The sequence below is a fragment of the Jaculus jaculus genome, chromosome 5 (genome assembly GCF_020740685.1).
Source record: "Jaculus jaculus isolate mJacJac1 chromosome 5, mJacJac1.mat.Y.cur, whole genome shotgun sequence".
Taxonomy (NCBI): domain Eukaryota; kingdom Metazoa; phylum Chordata; class Mammalia; order Rodentia; family Dipodidae; genus Jaculus; species Jaculus jaculus.
The window spans coordinates 93,715,347-93,740,431 of NC_059106.1; the positions used below are offsets into that span (position 1 = coordinate 93,715,347).

The 25,085-nt window shown below is 38.9% G+C and overlaps 1 protein-coding gene across 1 annotated transcript in view; it reads right to left on the reverse strand.

The window, feature by feature from the left end:
* C5H1orf87 (chromosome 5 C1orf87 homolog) overlaps positions 1-24,831 on the reverse strand; it is a 95,979-nt gene extending 71,148 nt beyond the window's left edge. The window contains 3 exon segments of the mRNA XM_004663201.2: positions 12,230-12,309; positions 12,312-12,463; positions 24,716-24,831. Of these exon segments, the coding sequence (XP_004663258.2) occupies positions 12,230-12,309; positions 12,312-12,463; positions 24,716-24,822 (339 nt within the window). The 5' untranslated portion in view covers positions 24,823-24,831.
* Between the last annotated feature and the right edge of the window lie 254 nt (positions 24,832-25,085).

Sequence of the window (25,085 nt, forward strand, 5' to 3'; positions counted from 1 at the left end):
TGGCTAAATACATATATTATTCTCATCAAACTGCCCTGTAAGCACTATATTTAATGTCCATATTCATATATTAATGCTACTCTCACTTTTGCTTAGAGAATATTCTCTTTCCGGATGGCAGTGACATCTGGGATGACTCAAAAGGCAACGTAGTACTGAGAATAAGTGACAGAAGCATGTGCAGAACTGAAACATCTCTATCACACCCTCCAAGGCTCAGGGTCCATTGTGGAAGAGGTGGCAGAAAGAATGTAAGAGCCAAAGGAAGAGTACCAGTCCATAATGCAACTGTCCAGACAGAAATTGGGCTCGATATCCGGGACCTCACAGTACCTAGCAATACCTTCACAAGACCCTCATAATAGGACAAAAAGATGATGACATCAAAATAAAAGAGAGACTAATGAAGAGAGGGAGGGGATATGATTGAGAGTGCAGTTGTGAAGGGGAAGGTGGAGAAGGGGAGGGAATTACCATGGCTTATTGTCTGTAAGTATAGAAATTGCCAATAATAATAATAATAATAATAACCAGAGAGGCCTTAAATAAATAACTTGACTATCCTTCTGAAGGCTTTGGCAAAACATGGACAATCCAAACCAGATGGAAAGAAATAATCAAGATCAGGGTACAAATTAATGAATTAGAATTGAGGCAAACACTTCAAAAATTGATGAAACATAGAGCTGTTCTCTGAAAAAAATTAAACAAAATTGATAGCCTCCTAGCCAAATTAACCAAAAGAGGGATAAGACCCTAATCAACACAATTAGTCATAAAAATGAGATATCATAAGAGATTTTAGTGAAATTAGGAGTATCATAAGGATGTATTTCAAAAATATATACTCCTCCAAATGGATGAATTATTTGACACATATAATCTAACAAAATAAAAGTCAGATGGTAGAATCTAAATAGAGCTATAAGATCTAGTGAGATTAAAACAGTAGTTAAAAATTGCCCCAAAGATTCCCAGATATCCTGTGTTAGAGGTTCTGTGCAGCAGGCACAGAGTGAGTAGACCAGATGCCTGATCCCTGGGGCTTCTCCCAGTTTACTGGTCCCTGTAGGCCCCCCTGTGCCTGGCTCGGGTGTCTGGTCCCTGGGGGGGGGGGGCTGTGGAAACAGGCCTTTTGCTTTGGTATCCTGACATGCCCCTGAATACCAACATCCCTATTTCCCTGAGTCAGAGGGTACACAGGCTACTATAGGAAGAGGTCTCTTGCCTCTGGCTCTCCAACTTCCTGGTGCCTAGTTCCCCAGCCCAAGATTACCATGTGTGGAAGAGTTTGTGCAAATGGAGTGAGTAGGCCAGAGTTCCCATTTTCCCAGGTAACTTTGATATACCTGAAATCTCCACAATCTGTGCATCTGTGGTTATTATCCCATTGTACACCAATATATCAATCTAGTTCATGTTTAAAACAGAACATGCTCTGAAGATTCTACAAGGACAAAACTTGCTTCTTCTACAAAAGAATAAAGTGGCTCCCCAAGATGGGTAGACCATAACCCAAAAAAGCCAATGAAAGTCAGAAAATTGAGAGATCTCCAAGGGATACCTAGTCCCACAATGGAATCCTCCAATGAAATCATAGAGAAATCAACAGGAGTTCAATCACAAAATTAAAACACAACAACCAATGAGACCTTGATCAAAAGAATTGCTCAACTAGAAGCAAACCACCAAAAAATCATATGAATGAAATTGAACAGAATTCTCTCTTAGAGCATTCAGCTTCTGACAGTAGATTTAACTTGATTAAAAAAAAAATGTTAGGACCCTCAAAGGAGATATGAATAAATTGAAGGTGAGTCAATAAATGGAAGATATCAGTAACTGATTGCTTAAGCTTAATGAAGACTTGATCAAATGTAAGAATGAATTCCAGGAGCCATCAAGAAAATCAGAACTCAAACTGAAATCATACCTCAAAAAGGAGAAATACATGATGCAAAAAAAAAAAAAAAACCCACAAAAATCAAATAGAGCATATAAAAGCCTCTCTAGAACCCCTCACTAGCAGAGTTATTCATGGGGAAGATACAACCTCTGATCTGGAAGACAAGACAGAGAAATTGATTGGGAAGCCTAAAACCTTGCTAAGTTCAAAAAATCATGTGAACAGAATATGCCAGAACTGTGGGGTCCCCTAAAATGAGCAAACATCCAGATCATGGGTATACCAGAAGGAGTGGAAATCAAGGTCAGAAGCATAGAGAATATATTCAACAAAATTAAGGCAGAATTTTTTTCCCAATCTCTCCAAAGAGAGGCCCATCCAGATAAAAGAAGCCCACAGAACACCAAACAGACAAGGCCTAAGAAGAAACTCTCCAAGGCATACCACAGTTAAAACTCTTAACCAAAGCAGCAAGAGAGAAAGACCAGACTACATAAAAGGAAATCGCATCAGAATTACCTCAGATTTCTCAGTGGAAACCCTGAAAGCCAGAAGGGCCTGGAATGGAACACTTCAAAGTCTAAAATACTATGGCTTACAACCCAACCTACTCTACCCAGCAAAAGTATCCCTCATAATAGATGGTGAAAGGAAAAGTTTCCATGAAAAAAGTTGACTCTTTGAATATATGAACACAAAGCCAAACCTACAGAGAACACTTCAGGGAATCACACAGAGCAGTCAAACAACCAATGTCAATAGTCAACAAGAATGTCACAATAACGAAAAATAGACTAGGCTCAAAAAACATGCTTGGCTATGGTGGTGAACACCTTTAATCCCAAAACTCAGGAGGCGGAGGTAGGATGATCACCATGACTTAGAGGAAACCTTGAGATACATAGTTAATTTCAGGTCAGCCTGGACCAGAGTGAGACCCTACCTCAAAAAACCAAAACAAACAAACAAACAAAAAAAGACAAAACACAAGAAAGCACCAAAACCCAAAACCCATAAAATATCTCATCATGGTAGGAATTAAGTTGAACCTCACAGTAAAAACCTTAAATATTAATGGTTTTAACTCACTCATCAAAAGACACAGGTTATCAGGGTGGACGAAAAACAGGACTGTTCAATTTGCTGTTTTCAAAAAACTTACTTCAACATTAAAGACAGATACCTCCTCAGCATGAAAGGATAAAAAATGATATTATGAGAAAATGGAAATAAAAAACAAGTGGATGTTTCTGTATTATTATCTGATAAAATAGACTTCAATCCAAAGGTAATGACAAAGGGCAAAGGCGGCCACTTCATACTCATCAAAGGGATGATCCAACACGAGAACATAACAATCAGAAATCAGTATGTGCCAAACACAGGAACATCACAGTTCATAAAACAAAACCTACTTGACAACAAAACAGAAAGACACACCATAATTGTCAGAGACTTCAATAGTCCACTATCATCAACAGACAGATCATCCAAGCAGAAAATCAACAGGGATATAATAGGTCTCAACAACACCATAGATCAAAAAGACCTAACAGACATCTACAGAATTTTCCATCTCACCTCTACAGAATACACATTCTGCTCAACAGCCCACAGAACCTTATCCAAAATAGATCATACATTAGTCCATAAGTCATGTCACATATAAATTCAGGAAAACTGAAGTAACTTCCTGCATTATATCAGATCACAATGCTTTAAAGCTATACAAGAGACACATCAAGAACCCCACCAGCTACTGGAGACTAAACAACACACATTTAAACAGCGAATGAGTCAAGGAAGAAATAAAAAAAGAAATTGTAAAATTTATAGAATAGATTGATAATGAAAGCACAACCTACCAAAACCTATGGGACATAATAAAGGCAGTTCTAAGGGGAAAATTCTCAGCACTAAATGACTTCATAAAAAAGAGAGATTCCAAGTTAATCACCTAAGTGTCCACATAAAGGCACTGAAAAACAAGAAGAATTCAACCCTAAGAACTCAAGATGGAAAGGAATAACCAAGATCAGAGCAGATATTAATGAATTTGGAAACTAAGAAAAGAATTTTTTAAAAAAAGATAAAATGAAGAGATGGTTCTTTGAAATAAACAAGAATGATACACCACTGGCCAATTTGATCAAGCAAGAAAGTGAAGTCTCAAATTAACAAAATCAGAAATGAAAAAGGAGAGGTCACAACAGGCATCAGTGAAATTGGAAGAATCATCAGGGCACACTTCCAAATTCTCTACTACACAAAATTGGCTAATCTGGAGGAAATGGATCAATTGCTAGATACATACCATGTGCCAAAACTAAACTCAGAGCATCTCCTAAAATCTCCTAAAATCCTATCATATCCATGGAGATTGGAAAGGTAATAAAAAACCTCCCTGAAAAGAAAAGTTCAGGACCTGATGGTTTCTCAGCTGAATACAAACCTTCATTGAAGAACTAAAAGCAATTTTTCTCAAACTATTTCACATAATCAAAGACCAAGGAATCCTTCCCAACTTCTTTTCTGAAGCTAGCATCACCCTAATACCAAAATTAGACAGAGATGCAACAAAGAAAGAAAACTATAGACCTATATCCCTGATGAATTTACATGCAAAGATCCTGAACAAAATCCTTACAAACCAAATTCAACAATACATCAAAACCATTATCCACCTTGATCAAGTAGGCTTCATCCCAGAGATGCAGGGATGCTTCAACATATGGAAATCAGTCAATGTAATACACCACATACATAAACTTAATCATAAGAACCATATGATCATCTCAATTGATGCAGAGAGGCCTTTGACAAAATACAACACCACTTCATGATCAAAATGCTGGAAAGAATAGGCACATAGGTTTTGTATCTCAACAATATAAAGACCCAAATAATACTTAATGGGGGGAAGTCTGAAGGAGTTCCCACTGAGATCAAGAACAAGACAGGGGTGCCCACTCTCACCAATGCTCTTCAACATAGTATTAGAAGTATTAGCTCAAGCAACAAGACAGGAGAAAGAAATAAAAGGCATTCAAATTGGAAAGGAAGAAGTCAAGTTAGTCCTATTTGAAGATGACATGATCCTGTACATAAGAGACCTGAAAGTCTCTATCTCAAAACTTCTCAAGATGATTAATTCCTTCAGTAAAGTGTTGGGATGCAAAATTAATGTGCCAAGGTCAGTAGCCTTTCTATATGGAAAGGACAAATATACAGAGAAATAAATCAGGGACGCTGTCCCATTTTCAATAACAACAAAAAATTAATTACCTTGTAATAACACTAACAAATGATGTGAAAGACCTATAGAATGAAAACATAAATAAACTCAAGAAAGAAATCAAGGAGGACTTGAGAAGATGGAAAGACCTCTCATGCTCCTGGATAGGTAGAATTAATATTGTGAAAATGTCAGTTCTACCAAAAGCAATATACATATTTAATGCAATACCAATAAAAATACCAGCATCACTCTTCACAGAGATTGAAAAAAGGATCTCAAAATTCACATGGAATGTCAGCAGGCCTTGGATATCCAGACATATCCTCAGCCCCCCCCCCCCAAAAAAGAAACAAACAAACAAAAAGAAAAAAAAAAAACCTCTCAAGTTATCACCATACCTGATCTAAAGCTCTATTACAAAGCCATAGAAACAAAAGCATCATGGAAATGGTATAATAACAGAATTATAGACCAATGGAACAGAATTAATGGCTCATACCTTAGGTCATGTAGCTACAGCTACTTGATCTTTGACAAAGGAGCCAACAATGTAGACTGGCAAAAAGACAGCATCTTCAACAAATGGTGTTGGGCAAATTGGATGATCATATGTAGAAAAATGAAACTATACCCACTCATCTCTCCATATACAAAAATCAAGTCCAAATGGATTAAAGATCTCAATATATGACCTGAAAATCTCCTGGAAGAAAAAAAATAGAAGGCAGTCTCCATGATATAGGAATGAGGAAAGACTTCATAAACAAAACCCAGTAGCCCAGGAAATAAAGCAATCATTCAACCAATGTTATCTCATGAATATAAAAAGCTTTTGCACAGACAAACACACCATAAGTAAAGCCAATAGATTACCCACTGAATGGGAGAAAATCTTTGCCAGCTATGCCACTGTCAGAAGCCTAATATCTAACATCTACAAAAACCTCAAAACACTAAACAATAAAAAAAATAAAAAAAACAACTCTAAAACCGGGGCAGAGAACTGAATAGGGAGTTCTCAGAAGAAATACAAATGGCTAACACACACTTAGGAAAGTGTCCAACATCCCTAACCATTAGGGGAATGCAAATTAAAACAACCATGAGGGCTGGAGAGATGGCTTAGCGGTTAAGCGCTCGCCTGTGAAGCCTAAGGACCCCGGTTCGAGGCTCGGTTCCCCAGGTCCCACGTTAGCCAGATGCACAAGGGGGCGCACGCGTCTGGAGTTCGTTTGCAGAGGCTGGAAGCCCTGGCGCGCCCATTCTCTCTCTCTCTCCCTCTATCTGTCTTTCTCTCTGTCTCTGTGGCTCTCAAATAAATAAATAAAATATTAAAAAAACCCCAAAAAACAACCATGAGTTTCTACCTTACTCCAGTAAGGATGACAATCATTAAAAATCTAACAATAACAAATGTTGGCAAGGATGTGGGGAAAGAGGAACCTTATCCACTGTTGGTGGGAATGTAACCTTGTACAACCAGTATGGAAATCAGTTTGGAGATTTGAAAAGGATGAACATAGAGCTACCAACAGACCCAGTTATTCCCTTACTGGGTATTTGTCCTAAATGCCTCATGCATGAATACAGGGACATTTACTCAGCCATGTTTATAGCTGCTCCATTTCATATAGCTAAGAACTGGAATCAACCCAGATGATCATCATTGGATGAATGGATAATGAGTTGTGGTACATTTACACAATGGAATTCTACTCATCAGTAAGAAGAGATGATACAATGAAATGTGTAGAAAAATGAACAGACTTGGAATAGATCATACTCAGCGAAATCACACAATCACAGGAAGTCAAACAACACATGGTGTCACTTATCTGCGCTTCCTGACCTGGACCTGCTCAAGCTGCTGACATACCTGATAGGCAACTCAGGGCCTCAATAATAGTGATGGAAGTGTCTGGGGAGATGGGAGGGGAAGGGGTGGGAAACAAACACATAATTAAACCTATGAGCTGATACCATAGAAACATTTATCCTTGGAGAGAGTATAAAAGATAAACTCTTGAAAGGAGTAAGGGGGAACACCTGAAAAGTAGGGCTCTGATGAGGGTGGAATGAAACCTAAGCTTAAAAGAAATTTTTATTTCTGTCTCTGACCCTTAACTCCCAATATCAGAGATTGGTCGCTACCACATTGAGCTATTGATCAGAGAGACCTGCAAGGTCCCCAAATCAAGACAGCTTTCTGTCAATGCACTTGATTACCTGCTTGAGGCAAAAACTAAGACTCTAATGCTGAATATACCATATGCTGCTGACACAGGGCACAGAGAGACCTGGCTGCAATTCAGAAGAAAGCTTGTCCCAAGACAGCCTGTCTAGTGCTGGAAAGTGTTAACATGAGCTACTGGAAGAAAATGGCCAACAATGGTCTAAGCAACCAGAGGTCTAAGCTACTCAGAAGCAAATACCCTGACATGATGTAAAGACCAGTGCAATAGTGGCACATAGCCTCCGTGGGTAACCAATAGCTTTCTGACTGGCTAAGAGATCCACTCAGTGTCAAGGAACCCATATCTGAAATTGGGAACCAGATCAGAATCTTATGGAGACAAAGATTATGTTTTACAGTGTCAAGATCTCACTAGTCTTGGGCTAAGAGAGGGATTATATACATCAAATTCTTCTTAAATTAATAATGCGTATGCCATTTAAACTATACTGACTTCACTCTCCATTGGAGAATCTGTTCTTTTCCAGAGGGCAGCAATATGGAGGAGATAAATTACCTCTTGCACTTTAGCCAAGTCACAGCTGAATACACAGAGGAATGGCAAGATGAGCAAGAGTGCCACTTCCATTCTGTTCCTGATAATCAGTGCCAGAGTATAGGAGACAGACCCTGAGTATACTCAACACCTACCAAAGTAGAGAACCAGAGGCTCCTAAGAGCTCATCACAGAAGTACACTTAAAACTCACCCACCATGGGTCAGAGAATTTTGCAGAAGAGAAGGCAGAAAGATTATAAGAGCCACAGGGTAAGACATCATGCCCAGAGGTATTCCCTCCCCTTCCAAAAAAATAACTGATTACTGCTCCCACAATGCATAAACTACAACCCCATGAAGAATACCTACAACCTTACTGAGGAGCCTTCCCAGTGGAATGAAGACAGGGATAAGGAAAAGATGGTACTAACACATGATGTATCCAGATGAAGCATCCTCCTCTTCCTCCTCCTCCTCCTCCTCCTCCTCCTCCTCCTCCTCATAATAATAATAATAATAATAATAATAATAATAATAAATAAACATTGAAAAAACCCTCCTTCCAAAGTGTCCTGTCTCAAATGGATTCACTGATGAATTCTCCCAAACCTTTATAGAAGAACAGAAAACCACTGCTTATGAAGTTATTTCATAAAAGTGAAAAGGAGGGAAAGTTGCCTCATTTTATGAAGCTAGCATTATACCAATATCAAAATCAAACAGAGCTACAACAAGAAATGAAAATTATAGATCAATATCCCCAATGAACATAAATGAAAAAAAATTCTCAATAAAATTCTTGTCAATCAAATCCAAGAACACATAAAAAAAAATCACCAGTTTGGAGCTAAGCCCAACAAAACCAACTTTGATCAGTAAATACTGCCCCACTTCACAACTGTAGCTGGGGGCATATATGGTGATCACCATGAACTATTAATTATTAGGGACTTGTTACACAGCAGAACTTCTTATAATAGCTGGACAGTACAAAGATGCAAACTTCAGAACAGGGAAGTCTATTCAAATCTCCTGGTCAGAGAGAATAGTTTTTTGTCTGGGGCAATAACAGAAGAAACAGAGAGACAATGAGGGGAACTATTTGAAGAACTCAATGATGGCTGGATGTTAGAATTCAGGAAAGAAGGAAAACATTAGCTTTCTTGCTGGCAACTAGAAGAATGCAATGTGGACCATTCTGTGAGGCAGTTCCCAGGAAGAAGGGCAAGGTCCATGAATCTTCCTTGAACACATTGAACCAAAGCTGCAATGTACAAGGAAGACCCTTGACATCTATCTACTCAGCTCTACCAGAGGGTCACATCATGTACTCTAATTTCACAAAGCAGTTATGGGAAATGTACAAGAAAACTATACAAAAGGGCTTTAAAAGCAAACCCTACCATCAACTGTGAGCATTATTAAAATAAAAGCACTGACACTTATTTTCATGCCGCCAGATGCTAGCACTCACTGGAATTTTATTTTTGAAACTGTTACTGAGTTTGTTGCTAGTCACACATTTTAGTTTTTATGGGAGAAGGCAGAACTCATGTTTCTGAGAAACTGTGTGTGTGTGTGTGTGTGTGTGTGTGTGTGTGTACATGTGTGTGCACACAAGTGTGTGTGTGTATTTCTAAGGTTTACACATAAGGAAGAAAAGACAAAAAGATCCTAGGGCTAATGAGCAGAAGAGCCAAATTCTCTTGTGAGATGTTCACAAATCATTAAAGTTTTCTGATTCACTCATTCTGCATTTGTGAACAAAGGTCTTTCTGTTGGTTTCTAAGCTATCTAACTTTTCTTAAATATATAAAACAGTGGCTCCTCCTAATATATTCAGCCTCACTTACTTTCTACCAAGGATTCTCTCTGGCCATAATTTGTTATCCAATACTTGCCTATTCTCCTGATGCCATCTCAGCTTTGATCTGGCCACTTCCCTGTTGGAGTAAATACAGCCTCCCAGATCACCTGTGGTGTCCCAGGCAGCTCAGTGTATTCTTATCTGTGTGTGAATAATAAGGATGTAGGAGGTGGTCTGATTGATGTACTTCTCAACTGTGTAGTATTCCACTGACCAGTCAAGGTGGTAATGAGAGTCTCTGCGGCCAGCATCATAAGTTTGCTGACGGAGATAACCAATTGATCAGTTGCCACCCGTCCCACAAGACCTTCCTTTTTTAAAAACTTTTTCTTATTAGTTATATATACACTCAGTGTATAAACGGCACATGTTGGTACCATCCTTATCCTCATCCCTGTCCGTCCCCCTCCGAAGAGACCCTCCTCATTGGGGATGCCAGTTGTCCCCATAGGGATCCCATAAGACCTTTCTGTGTTTAGTGATGTGGGTGTCAGGCTCATTGAGCCTCCTATAAGCCCCTAATTAATTCAAGGTAGGGAGGGGCAAGTTATTTCTCTCTGTTATCACAGAGCCGTCCAAGATTCCAGACTTGGAGTGAGTTTGTTCAGATAGCAAAGAATATACACATAATGATTCTCATTCTATACCAGTGTGTAGAATAAAGAAGGAATGAAAACTACTAGTTTTAATTATTGGATTTTATTCTTGAATAAAGTATATTGTACTTTTGCCAAAATTTCACTGTGCATGTGTAATATTTTCTGATTTATCAATTAAAGTATACGTAAAGAAGAGGAAGGCTCTGGATGTAGCTCTGTTGGCAGAGTACTTGCCTGGCATGCTCAAGGTCCCATATTTTTGATCTTTAGCACCACATAAATTGGGTGTGGTAGTGCATGCTTATAATCCCAGAACTCTGGAGGTAGAGGTAATAGGATCAGAAGTTCAAGATCATTCTCAGCTACACAGTGAGCTTCAGGCTAGCCTTGGCTACATGAGACATGAGAACTTGTCCCCCCAAATAGAGAAGGAACAAAGGAGGAAGAGGAGAAAATAGAGGAGAATGAGGACAAGGAAGAGGAAGAAGAGGAGGAAGAAAAAGAAGAAACAAAACCTAGACAAGCATTTTATCTGCACACTTATGATTCACTTTAACTTCCAAATCTCAGGTCTATCATCTATAACATGGTGTTAGAAATAAATGTCATAATATCACAATATCATAATATCAGGATTAATTTCAAATAGCAAATAATAAATTTGTTCTACTGAAACCAATCAGGTCATAATAAAGTGTTTTCAAAAAACTATAGTATCACAAATGCCATCTTTGGTAAAAGCAAAAACAATAAGAAATATGGAATATATCAATTCAGATAAGTCAGAGTAAAACTTAGATGTCTTTGGAAGTTTATAATGTATTATTTTTATCCCTATAGATTCATTCTCTCCTGCTCGAAACAGACTATAAATTTAAGGACTCATCATAGAAAGTCAAAAAATATTAAATGGAGACTAGCAGGCCTGAGTTCCAGCCCTGGCTATGCCACTAACACCCTCGACAGGCCACTTTTATCACTAGACTTCAGTGCTAGTAACCTTGTAGAAGGTAGAAGTCAGTTAGTGAGGTGTTCATCACTCCCAGCTTGTGGTCTTTTGCCTGGGTCTTATGTGCAAAAGATCACAAATCCATTTGTATTTGTTTCCTCAGATGACTGAAGACTAGCTAAATTTTCAGCCATTTAAAAAAGGCTATTAAAATTATAAACTAAAATAGTTATGCTTGAGTTTGGCATACTCTAATCAGTATTCTATTAAAACATCCGGCTGTCACTTAATGCCTGGCAATGTTGCAAAACTCCTTTTCTGTGTATCTGTTTCATTCCGATTTCAGCCATTTTTGGAAACAGTATTTTGTTATCAGAGAATCATTAGTTTTGTCTTGATCTAGATCCAGTTTTAAATTGCTGCTCTACTTGCTTTTTAATTACAAATTACTAATCATTTAGATTCATCACTATTGAGACCATTTGTAATGAATTGTTTGCTTGATTCTTAACAGTGTGGTGGTACAAATTTCTATCAAGACATTTTGGGACCTATAATTTTTTGATATTTAGACATGGTTGCATTGGATTTTGAAAATATATGATTTCACCCTATGATGTAAAAGCAGACAGCCCTTCCTTTCCCACCAGGCTGGGCCTTAGCATGGATACTGACATAGTTGGTATTTATTACCAAGTGTGACAGAGTGAGCTACAGGCAGGATACTTGACCAACTCAGTTGGTTGTCAACAAAGATGGAGTATATTTAATGAGCCTGAAATTTAGCCTAAGTTTGAAAAGGAATTGTTCCTAGTTTCTACTTCATATAAAATCTATTACTTTTCATTCACACATGTATATGTTGATGTGAAGTTGTGTTTTTCTGTGTACTTTCCTAGTAAATTACCAAGAAACACCTGGATTTTTTTGGTTACTCACTTTGCCATCCAGAAATCTGTGGGTGACTGCATCTGTTAGGAGCTTCTGTCTGTTTTCTGGTTTTCAGTCACTGTAGGGGCCTTGCTTTCTTCCTCTTCATCTGGGTTATCACTGGCTTGCTGATCAGTGGGGTCTGTGGGAGCCGGCAAGTCCCTGCTCATCTGACTTGCATTATCAGCCCTGGGTTTCTGGAGTGCTGTTTGAGTTTCTGTCCTCAAGCTCTCATTATGCTTACTGTGCAGAAACATTTTTGCACTGTTAGTCACAGGAAATACTTCTCATGCACTAGATTTCCATGAGAAACAGAAACTGTTAATCTGATTGCATGAGCAATGGTGAGTCAGCTCTGTAGAATATACATGTGACTGTTGGCTGTTTGTCTGTGGGCTATTTATCATAGAGAACCCATGCATGTCTTATCTTTATGCTACCTCCTTCATCATACTCACGTTCCTCCTATCTGCTCCAAAATCCTTAGCATAAGTACTGAACAGTGCAAACCACGAATTCTAAAGCTTGTCACATTGCTTACTTCTAAATCTAACAGGTAACCAAATTGCTTTCTAAACACTTATTTTCTGCCCATATGTGTTAATGCTATTCTCACTTTGATTAGAAAGGATTGTCTTTACAGATGGTGGTGACTTCTGAAGTGACTCAAAACTCACCAAAGTGTTGAGAAGAAATGACAGTGGAACTTTCAGTACTAAGTGAGTCATCTCTACTACACCCCTTCCCCCAAGGCTGAAGTGCCATTATGGAAGAGGTGGTGGAAGGAATTTAAGAGCCAAAAGATGGGGAGCGGTGCTTTGCAATATCATCTGCCAGGCACAAAGTCGCTGTGTTATTCATTACCTCACAGTGGCTTACTGACACTACTTACATAAGACTTGCAGAATAGGAAGAAAAAGAAAAAAGAATGATTACATCAAAGTGGAAGAGAGACTAGTTGGAAAGGGGATTCAGTATAGTGGGGATTTGATAAGAGAAAAGGGAGGATGGTGGGAAGGGATTATGGTCATGGTATATTGTCAATATGTATGGAAGTTGTCAATAAAAAAAATAAAAAAAATCTAGCAGGTAGTTTCAGACTTTAACCTACAAAAGGAAGAAGTAGTTTGTCAGATTCCACCCTGCTCTGTCTCTCTGTCTTCAGTTAATGTACCAGGAGACTATTTTGTTTCTCTTGGTGGTCCTGTACTTAAGTGTGGTATTAAATAGAGAATAAAAAGAAGAAAAACTGCAAGAATATTTTAAAAATATGAACAAAATTAATGAAAGGTCAACATTATTTAATAAGTGAATATGAATAAGAATAAAAAGCATCATTTGATACATGTAAAATTTCTTTAAAATAAATTCAAATGCTAATTCCCACAGAAACATATATATAACTCTTTTTTTTAATTTTTTATTTATTTATTTGAGAGCGACAGACACAGAAAGACAGATAGAGGGAGAGAAAGAGAGAATGGGCACGCCAGGGCTTCCAGCCTCTGCAAACGAACTCCAGACGCGTGCGGCCCCTTGTGCATCTGGCTAACGTGGGACCTGGGGAACTGAGCCTCGAACCGGGGTCCTTAGGCTTCACAGGCAAGCGCTTAACCGCTAAGCCATCTCTCCAGCCCTATATAACTCTTTATGTGAGTGACCTTCAAAAACATCTTAACCTGAAGCATCTTGATGAAATAGACAAGATTTAAGAAAGAATATCAAGAGAAATAAATTCAAATGAAGAAATTCAAAACCTGTAAACATTTAATAGTGGGTGGATGTCTGGAGAATTTCTTTACTTATGAAATAATTGTGAAAATTTCAATTCCACAAATGTCTAGCTATAAAAATAGGTGAAAATTGTGCCCAATTCAGCTATGCAAAATGTATTTACAAATATGAGGGCATATTAAGTCTAGAAAAAGGTCAGAAACTAACAGTATATATCTCTGGTTAACAGAACTTGTGGCATATGTCTGTGACATTGTATGCCATTGCACTATGTCTTATAATGTTATTATTCTCAATTTCTATGTGAGATGATATTATTTTATATTTGGAACAAGTTAATTTGAATGTAATTATGCCCAATGTACTCTATACACTCTAGTTTTTGTTATTTGCACAAAATAACTGCTTCAAAGTAAAGTGTGCTGCCTGAGCATGAAGTCCTTGTTCCAACCCTTGTCCATGTGAGTAAAGCCAGCTATTAGTCAAACTTTGAATACACATAGTTTTACAGGGCTGGAATGAAAGGAAAGTATAAAAAGGAACTCTTTTGGAGACTTTTGATGGCTTGTATTGATTGCCAACCTGACAGGACCTAGGATCAGCTAGGAAATGAGCCTCAGGGCATGCCTGTGAGGGGTGATCTTGAGCATATTAATTGAGGTGGGAAGATCTACCTTAACTGTGGGTTGTACTATCCCATGGGCTAGGGTCCTGAAGGAATAAAAAGGAGAGAGCTAGCTGAGCATTCATAGTTCTCTACTTCTTATCTATGGACTGCATGTGATCAGTTGCCTTGAGCTCCTGTCACTGTGCCTTCCCCATCACGAGGGACTATAATGTTGAGCTGTCAGCTGAAATAAACCCTTCCATGTTTAAGGTTCTTTTTTGTCAGGTATTTGGTCACAGCAGCAAAAGCATATGCAGTAAGCACCTGCACTTTTAGAATTAAGGAGTCCTGAAAATTAATATAAAGGAAATTAGCAGTAAGGCAAGCAGGCACCCAGGGGAATGGGACCTGAGCAATAAAACCAGGATGAATGAGCATAGGCAACAGTTTCAAGTGCTGATGAGAAAGATAAGCTCTGCATAAGGTCTATATATTCAGCAGGAACCTTGACAAGGGGACTATGAATGAGATAATGGAAGTGGGTAGTGGAAAGATGGGACCAAGAAACTATTGACAGAATGTGGTGTGTGATGGGAACAAGAGAGTGGTTACAGCTACATAATAATGACTTTTCAGATATGGCTTTGTTACAGCCATGTTCAAAGATGTCAAGGATTTTTAACACCTTGAGATGCCAGCTGAGTTGGATAAAAAGGAGGTGTCATTGATGAGATGCAATACATTCAGTCAACATGAGATGTGATGGCATAGAGAGGACCCACACAAGAAGGAACCCTCAAGGATTGATGTAGCCAGGCAGGTGGTATTGCAGTTACCTTCTTGGTTCTGGGACAAAGCACCCTACTAAAAGCATTTGATGGGAGAAAAGTTTTTATTTTGGCCTACACTATCAAGTGGAAGATCCCTGAGAGCAGAGAATAGCATGGTATAGGCAGAGGCTGAATATCACCTCTGCCACAGCAGGCAGATAACAGCAGCAAGAGAGTGAGCCAACCTCTAGCAAGGAGGAGCTGCCTATAACACCCCTAAGCCTGCCACCAAAAGCGTACCTCCTCCAGCAAGGCTCCACCCACAAATTCTACCACCTGGGGACTAAGCATTTAGTTGTATTACTGAGCATTTATTTATATGATAGCCACACTGTGGCTATTGATATCTCATAGCATAGTACATTTATCCCTCAGATCAACTCCATAGGCAAATTTTCATTCTCATTGAAGGTGGAGAAATTTTATGTGACTTGCCCAGATCTGCATTGCTTTCAGTGGTGGACCTAATGATTAAACATTAATCAATTTGAATACCAATCTCACAGCATGTTGGCAGTAGAATAATGGGAGAACCTATAAGTTTGGGATTACATGAGGAGTGGAAAATAGAGGAGTAGGCAAGTAAAGCAGGAAGCCATGACTGTGGAGCAGAATCAACTCTTCTGGATGGAGGAAAGTGAGCTAGCTATACACTCGGCTTACTCACCTTCAAAATCCTTCTCTCAGGACAGAGCTGCCCGAGAAAAGTCTGAAATGCATTTGTCTGTGTTCTTTTTTTTTGTTTTTAAAGAAACAAGCACAGTACATGTAAAAATAACTTGTTAAGTCTGTTTCAAGTAAAAGCTATTAAAAAATACATAGTGCTTTAAAAAAATAACATGAAAATGACTCTCCAGCTGAAAAACGGCATGTGTCTGTTCTTTGACACAAATACACTTGTTCTATTGCTCACAGACTCACAGCTCACTCTTCTAAGTGGGAGCTAGCTACCTACATGCCTGAAAGTAGAAAGTTATCGTTTCAAAAGCAAGGGAAAACACACATTAGTAGAGTCATGGAAGCCAGGCCCTGCCTCACATGCACTTCTGTTCCTGGAGGTGCTGGGATGCTTAGTGTCATGAAGAGCTCGAGTAAGTAGGGAGGATTATAATGACAGTAATCAGTATATTAGGAGAAACTGTCCAAGTGATCCCTTTCTCCACCTGGACTCCTGTTGCAAACAGTCTTTCAGTGCCTGCCTCACTAGCACTCAGCCTCCTAGGGAGAAAGAAACATGAGGGGCTAGGAGCAGCTCCTCCCGTGTTACTTCACCTTACCAGATAACCCCTGCTAAGAACATAAGATCTCAAATGGGGGAACCTGTTGTTCAGCAAATGTTACCAGATGCCATCCTAAAGGTCTGTCATCCTTGACAGCTCATCAATGCCATCAATTTCCAACTGTTACTATCTTCTAGAGCAGATAGCTTAGAGTGTGCCAGCACAGGGGAGAACGGGGATCTAATTTTAGTAAACAGAAGCATAGTCTTAAAGTCCTAAGAGATCAATACACCAGATGCTCTTTCTTTTCTACCTTCCCTTCTTTCTTCTCCTTCAAATATAGGACATTGGATGGTAAAGTCTATGGTAATGCATGTAGCAAATATTCCTATGAAAAGGTATGAAGTAAAGTTTTTGTGCTTTTTCATTTGTTTTTATGCCATGGAGAGATATAGTGTAGTATAATAATAGAAATTTGGTCTTCAGAACGATATTAAATGTATATATAAACTCAGCTGCCATACCTTTGCTTGGATAACTTTCACATCTTAATAGTGATACCAGATCATATGTTCTAAATGCTTACATGCCACCACACATAAAGTCACATAAATTCTTTCATGTTGTCCTTATAGTCTGCAGAGCAAGGTATTATTATCATCCTTGTAGACATGAGAAAAGTGGATGAACAAAGAGATTAAGTAAACTGCCCAAGGTTACCTTGCTATTAAATAGGGAACTGAACCCAGGTCTGGAATGACTTCAAAACCTTTGTTCAATTTCACACCCACAATTACAAACTGTAATTAAGCAACAAAGTTTTAATTATCTTTGTCTTTTAAAATATTAATCAAAAATTTAATGAAAACTAATCTAGTCTTCTAACTTTCTCTCTATAAAACACCTACATGGTCATTCAGCTTACTTCTCTCTTTATAATATTGAGCTAGCTTCTCACATTAATAAATGTAATCAGAGTTTATATTTTCAAGATGTTTGTATCATAGTATATTAGGGACTATAGCAAATTTCTCAAATTAGGGTAATTATGAATATAGAATCAGCAACTGTTCTTTGTCATGATATTTTTTTAAATTATTTATTTTAGTGGAGTGTGTGTGTTGGTGGGTGGGTGGGTGCCTGTGCCACAGCATGCCTGTAGAGGTCAGAGGGCAACTTTGAGGTGTCAGTGCTCCATCATCTTTGAGACAGGTTGAAATAGGGTCTTTGGCCACTGCAAATGAAGAACCAGACTTCAAAGAAACATCAGACTAGCTGCATTGTGATTCTCTGACTCTCCTGGATACATCTGCTGTTGTGGTAGGCTGATTGGGATCACAGATGTATGTGTCACTTTGGATCCAGCTTAATGTGAGTGCTGGGGAATGGAACCTGAGCCAGCAGGCTGTGCGAGCAAGCACCTATAACTGCTGAACAATCTCTCCAGCCCCACTGTGATCTATTTTTAAATTATAAAAGATGGTATTTCAATATACCTACTCTCTTACAACCTACTTTTACTTACATGAAATTATATGGTGATAGATCTGTTTGTACCACGGATGTTTCTTATATCTATCTAGAATATATGTAATACTGCTTTCTTAGGTGACTGTATGGTGGACATCCATCCAATCTATGCGTCATATTCAGACTATATACTCTTCAAAAGTCTTCTGGCCAAGTAGAAGGGAAGAATACATTTAAACAGAAACTTGGAGTATGACAATTAAAAACAAGAAACTATCTAAAAACAAATCTGGGGGCTGGAGATGGCACAATAGCTGTAAGCACTTCCTGTATGGGCATGAGAACCCAAGGAGGCTTTAGAGACCACTCAAGTTCAACCCCAGCAGCCACATAAGCAGCTGGGCATGGCCATATGTGTTTGTAACCCCAGTTCCATAGGGAAGCAGAGACTTGAGAATTGCTGGGGCTCCTGACAAACACAGCAAGATCAGTGAGAAACTCTGGCCCAAATAATAATGGATACCCAATGTTCCACTCTGGCTACCACAGGTGAGTTCACCCCATCCCAGGTGAGTCCATGGGGTGCAACATGGGTACATACACGCACATACACTACACACACTATGTACACACATAAAGGAAACAAATAATTTAAATCCATAGTGGAAGTTCAAGCCAAACTAGTTTAAGAAAGATGGAACTGACTCCATTAGATAATTGACATCAGTTGAGAGAGAGGGAGAAATATCCCAGAAAGAAGAGAAACTGACTCTCAGAGAAGATGGCAGAGATCCCCAATCTGAGGACCATATTACCGGTGCATACTCAGGCGGGTATGCACAACTGCTTGCATCATTCTGATATAGCTTGCACCATCTATAAATTTCATTTCACTTAGAAATTCCTAGTAAACTCAGATTTCTGAAACTAATGGATCTATAGAATGAAGATAGTGCCTTGGCACTGACTTGACATTAGAAGGTAGTGTAATAGTCAACTTTATTTACTGGATGCCTCTCACAAGGTTTTTTTTTTAAACTTTTAATATTTAGTTATTTATTTACTTATTTATGAGAAAGAGAGAGAGAGAGAGAGAGAGAGAGAGAGAGAGAGAGAGAGAGAATGGGCATGTCAGGGCCTCGAGCCACAGCAAAGGAATTCTAGTTGCATGCATCAATATGTGCATCTGGCTTATATGGGTTCTGGAGGATCTAATCTGCATTCTTAGGCTTTTCAGGCAAGTACCTTAACTGTTAAGCCACCTCTCCAGCCCAAGGGGTTCTTGAAATGAACTCATTTCTCTTGTACTTAGTAAGTCAATCCTAGACTCTCAGGGTTCCAGGTGGAGCACATTTCACCAGTTATGGACCTACCATAACAAATCTTCCATAGTGCTCTTTGCCACCCCTACTTTTACTGTTACAGGGTCCCTCCTAAAATGTGGAATCCAGAATAGAGCACAGTCCTCAGTTGAGTACTGAGTGTGGTGGGCCTTCATATTTCTTTGGATGACCTTACATCATACTCAGCTCATAGACAAAACTGAAGCATTTAATCCAGACACCTGTGAACACATAAACTTATCTAAAGATAGACTTTGCATGCAGCTCTAGTGATTTGATCTTGGTTTTAGCATATTTCCCTGCCAATGCCTCTTAGTGTCCTGCTAACTACATGTTTCCTATTTTTATTATCTGTCTTCCTTTGATTAAAAAGTGAAGCACACATATCATCCCCACCCCTAGCAGGTTGTGTTTGTATCATTGATTCAATTACTGCCATGTTGGTGTGTGCTATAACTTTAATATGGTCTGTCCCCTCCAAAATTCACATTGGAGTTTACTCCATGTGAAATACTGAGAGGGTGACAACTTAATCAGGCTATTGTGTTTACAAATGGGGCTTTTAGAAAGCAATTAGGGTTAGATCACATTACCAGTGTACAGCCACATGACTAAATCCTTCTAAGCTGTAAAAGAAGAGAGAACAGAAGAGATGTACACACATGCAATCGCATATATATCCCGCCTCTGTTATTTCATGTCTGTACCACCTTGGGATTCTGCCAGGATGAAAGCCATTATCAGATACAGCACCTCAACCTTGGGGCTGGAGAATCATTTGCTAATATGATCTGGTGTTCCACAGAACCTCTCTGGTTTGTAGTAGTGGTTAGAAACAGAAAGTGAACTGTTACAGGATGCCACCTACCTTAAGAACATCCAGTGCACAATTCTCTGCCTTGTATCAGGACTTTGTGACAAAGATGACTCATCAAAACCAACAACATCCTTTCATCTGGGCTACATAATCTACCTCATTAGTAAAGGGAATGGACAGTTTGTATAATCTCATGGCAGGAGTGTAGGGACATGGACAGAAAAGCATTCAGATTAAAATATGAAAGAAGCCAGTTGGCTGAGAACTGGATATTCTTCCTTACCTGACCTATAGGTAAGAGTAGATCATGTGCAAGAAAAACCTGGGATATACAAACAGGGGGAGGCTAGTCATTAGATTTGGGTCCCAGTGCTTTTCAGTGTATGTCTTTTCCCAGTCAGTAGCCTACTCTCAATCTTGGGAGTACTTTTCTCTTTCTTAACTTATCTCTATTACCTTGCCATGTATGTATGTCTGGTGCAATTCTTTGTTCCAGGACTCAAGAACCTACAAATTCCAGTGGGTGCCTCCAGGACTCCAATCTGTGCCTAGAACAACCTAATCTTTTAGTCAACATGTTCCAAGTCAGAATGCAGTCAGATTTTCTCCTTACTGGGACAAAGTAGGTGACAAAGATCAGATTATAGGAAGAGGGACTTGGGTTTTAGTCCGTTGTGGTGGGGAAGGCTTGGTGGCACGAGCTGATCACATTTAGTCCCCCACAGGAAAGCAGAAGATGACCTACAATTTTCTAGGAAGTGTCCACTAGCCTCTGGCTCTTTGATATTATTCTGTGCTCTTACTTCTTTTGGGAATGAGAAAAATTGTCTCCTGTCACCTGGCTTATTTTCCTTTCAGTGAGCTATCAAAGATTCATCAGGACATCCAGAGCAATATCTGCATGCTATGTTAATAGCCTGACTTTAGACTTCAAATTCTTTAAAGCAACCAAGTGTTGTCTTTCTAGAACTTTATTTTCTAGGCAAATGTTTTGCTCTAATTCATTTACTAAGCTTTCAATATGCACAAGACTTTGTACTTTATGGTAAACACAGAGCTTGTAGTTAAGGGAGGGAAGACAGAAATATAGAAATTGTCAATACAGAATAATTCCTAATGGTGTTACAGGAGCTTCCAGGTGCAACCCATTTGCTATTTGAGTTTTAGGAAGATCATGCATGCTTGAGAATGGGGCCTTTCACCCAGTAGTGTGTACAGAAGCCACCTAAGAATCTAGCTAAAAGTCAGACATCTGAAGAGGGAGCCCGAGGTTTTGTTTCTAACTATTCCCAAGGGAGGTTAGAGCTGGTGGTCTGTGAATTTATTATACCTTCAGAGTAATGCTTTAAAGTATATTTGCAAATAATAAATTAGACGTAAGGAAATTATGTGGAAAGTTGTTCTAGAATTCTACTTTTATTTATTTATTTAGCTAGTTAAGAGAGTGAGAGAGAGAAAAGATGAGCCCTTTCACTGAAAGTGAAGTCCAGACACATGTGCGACTCTTTGCAAATGGCTTTATGTGAGCACTGGGGAACCAAATCCGGGCTGTAAGACTTTTTACAAGCAAGTACCCTTAACTGCTGAGCCACTGTCCTGGAATTCTAAAAGGAAAAAGACTATGGGACAAACTACCATATACTTAACCTCGTTCTTTGAAGCCCATAGGTTGATTTCATTTGTGAAAAATAAGCATTAAATGTAAGTTGAGTGTTTTCATCTATCTACACTATGGGTACGGGTTAAGTTTAGGAAGGAGGAAGAGATAACTCCATTCTCATCTTGGTCCTTGATACCTGGCCTAAAACTTCAGTAGCTTGCATTAAAGACACTGACCTTAATTACCTCACGTCATCTGTGGCATCTGTGATCATTTGATATGGGTTAAATTATGTCCTCACAAAAATTACTATGTTGAAATCCTAATTCTCATGCCTTACAATAAGACTTTGTTTTAAATCCAGTTATGGTGGATATAATGATTTCAGATGAGGTCATACTGGGATAAAAGGGCCCCAATTCAACTAACTAGTGTCCTTACAAAAAATGAGATTTTTTTTTTTTTTTCAGTTTGGTTTTTTGAGGTAAGGTCTTGCTCTAGCTCAGACTGACCTGGAATTCACTATGTAGTCTCAGGGTGGTGATCCTCCTACCTCTGCCTCCTGAGTGTTGGGATTAAAGGCATGTGTCACCATGCCAGGCTAAAAGTGAGGGTTTTAACACTAGTTTAGACATAGGGAAAGTGATTCGACACTACAAGATTAGGAATTAGCCTAGAAAACTCAACACATTGAGAGCTTTTCTGGCACCTCAGGGGAACACAAAACTTACTTTGGCTTTGAACCCCCAGCCAAATTCTATGGCTCTAAACCACCCAGTTTAATAACATGTTCATATACTGTTTTACATCTTCAAGTCTGATATAATATTCACTCTTCCAAACATCCTTTATAGGAAATCTGAGCTAATTGTGTTTCCAATGAGACTGCCACTTTTCCATTCAGTATTATTGATTTGTGATTTTCTTTTAATTCATCTTTTCCTTTTGGAGATGCCTCCCCCCCCCCCCACCTTTGCTATTTACTTATGCTTCTTATGTAGATTTTCACAATGTGTTCAGTGTAAAGACAATACCCTCTTCTGGTTCAGGGCCCCTGAGTTAAGTGTAGAAACTGGAGGAGACACTCTGGGACATGAATGACAAGATGTGATAGACCTCAGTAATAAGCCTTTTAGCAACTGTCTATTATTGAATGTCACATGATTACTCTAGCAAAGCATAATAATTGTCCTATGGTAGCCTGCCAACAGCAGCATCAAGTTCATATAAAACCAGTCTTATATATAAAACAACATATAATGTCTTATGAGAGAACTGTGGTTTTTCCTTCACAATTTATTTTGCCAACTTAATGCATTATTTTATTTCCTGGTTCCTGTAGTTTAAAAAAAAGGAGGAAAAAGCATTTTCTTATAAGCAGAAATGAATTTTCCTCTATTTTAAAAGAGCAGGGGCCCTTATTTTCTTTCTTTTAAAAACATATTACAGTTGATATCCCTGGAAAAAGCAGTGAATAGAGTGAGGCCAAACAGCCTTAGGAAGAATTAGTAGAGTAGTGATATGGGTTAAAAGCAAGGGAACATTTTTTTCCTGATAGGTAGTCAGCTAGGGACAGGCTGCAGAAACATGGATGTCACTTTGCCTTTTCTAGCAGGATTAGAATTCCTGTCTGATTCAATCTCATCCAAGATGGCTGCAAGCAATAGCCCCCTACCCCCTCCTCAGTAGGAATAGCTTCCTACTTCTTCCTCAGATCCCTGAGCTTAGCCTTACAGGTGTGCCCTTCCTGAGTCAGTGGTGCTTTTGGGTCCACCAGCCAAGTGGATCTCTTCCTACCCAACTGAGCCTGTTGGTGAGGCTTTTTAATTTGATGTCTGATTCATATAAATGAGCTTGAAACACGTGTATGCTCCAGGTAGTTTTCATGATGAGTTTAGTAATGATTGCTTTCCTTATGTATGTTCAACGATATCAGGGGGAACAACTATGGAAGTCATCTTAGGAGAGAAAAACAATGAATGCTTAGCTACTGATATGCTTGCTTTAAAAAGGCAGGTCCAGGGCTGGAGAGATTGCTTAGTGGTTAAGCGCTTGCCTGTGAAGCCTAAGGACCCCGGTTCGAGGCTCGGTTCCCCAGGTCCCACGTTAGCCAGATGCACAAGGGGGCGCATGCGTCTGGAGCTCGTTTGCAGAGGCTGGAAGCCCTGGCGCGCCCATTCTCTCTCTCTCCCTCTATCTGTCTTTCTCTCTGTGTCTGTCACTCTCAGATAAATAAATAAATAAATAAAAAATTAAAAAAAAAAAGGCAGGTCCAATCATTATCTTTTTACAAAAAACGCAACTCTGTGAGGAAGAGACAGTCATACTCTTCCATGTCAAGCACCTAGTTAGCTTTAGAAATATTGGAATTACCCCTTTAAAATGTGGCTGTGAGGTGGGAAGGGAAGAAAGATATGTTTATTCTTCCCTGAGAAGCCCAGGCTTGGAGGAGTAGCAAATGGAAAAAGAGTAAGTGAAAACTTTACAGTTCGTGATTCAATATTAATCCCACTCCTTTAATTCACAACAAATCGACTAAAAGCCCTCCCCACACTAAATTGCTACATGTAGTAGATTACAAATCTGATGAGAAGTAGCAATTTACCATTAATATTTATAAATGTTGCTATGCTCATATTTCCTATCTATTTGGGAAATCAGTCCAAGTAATTAAGGAGAATGGGGAATTATAAAGATGAAAAATATCAGGAAAACTGTGCATGGGAATTATGAACACTGTCTTAATTCTACTTTTACATCTTAATGACTTAATTTTCCACAGATGGCTTTTTAAAATGTAAATTTCTTGCTTTAAAAAAAGAAAATTTCATTATCATCCAAGAAACACAGATATTTTTCAAACAGGAAACTCACATCTTTGGCTTCTCCACGAGGTATTGAAAATGTTTACCTCCGATGATTTTTATTATGATTTCAGGCATTGCATCTGATCCTTGGGGCATCTTGTAATCTGAAGGCATGATTCTTCTCTAATCTCCTTGGATCCTCAGGGGCAAAAAATAAACCAGTTATTCCTCTTGATTTTCCACTAGGCAATTGCAGAATCCTTGTCAATAATATAAACAATAATGCTGAACTTGCTGGTATTTTTCCTTTGAAGGAATCAAAATAAACTACTAGGGCTGGGGAAATGGCTCAGTGGATAAAGTGCTTGTCACACAAGCATGTTGACCTGAACTCAGATCCCCAACAACAACATAGATGCCAGGTGGACTTGTTGGCC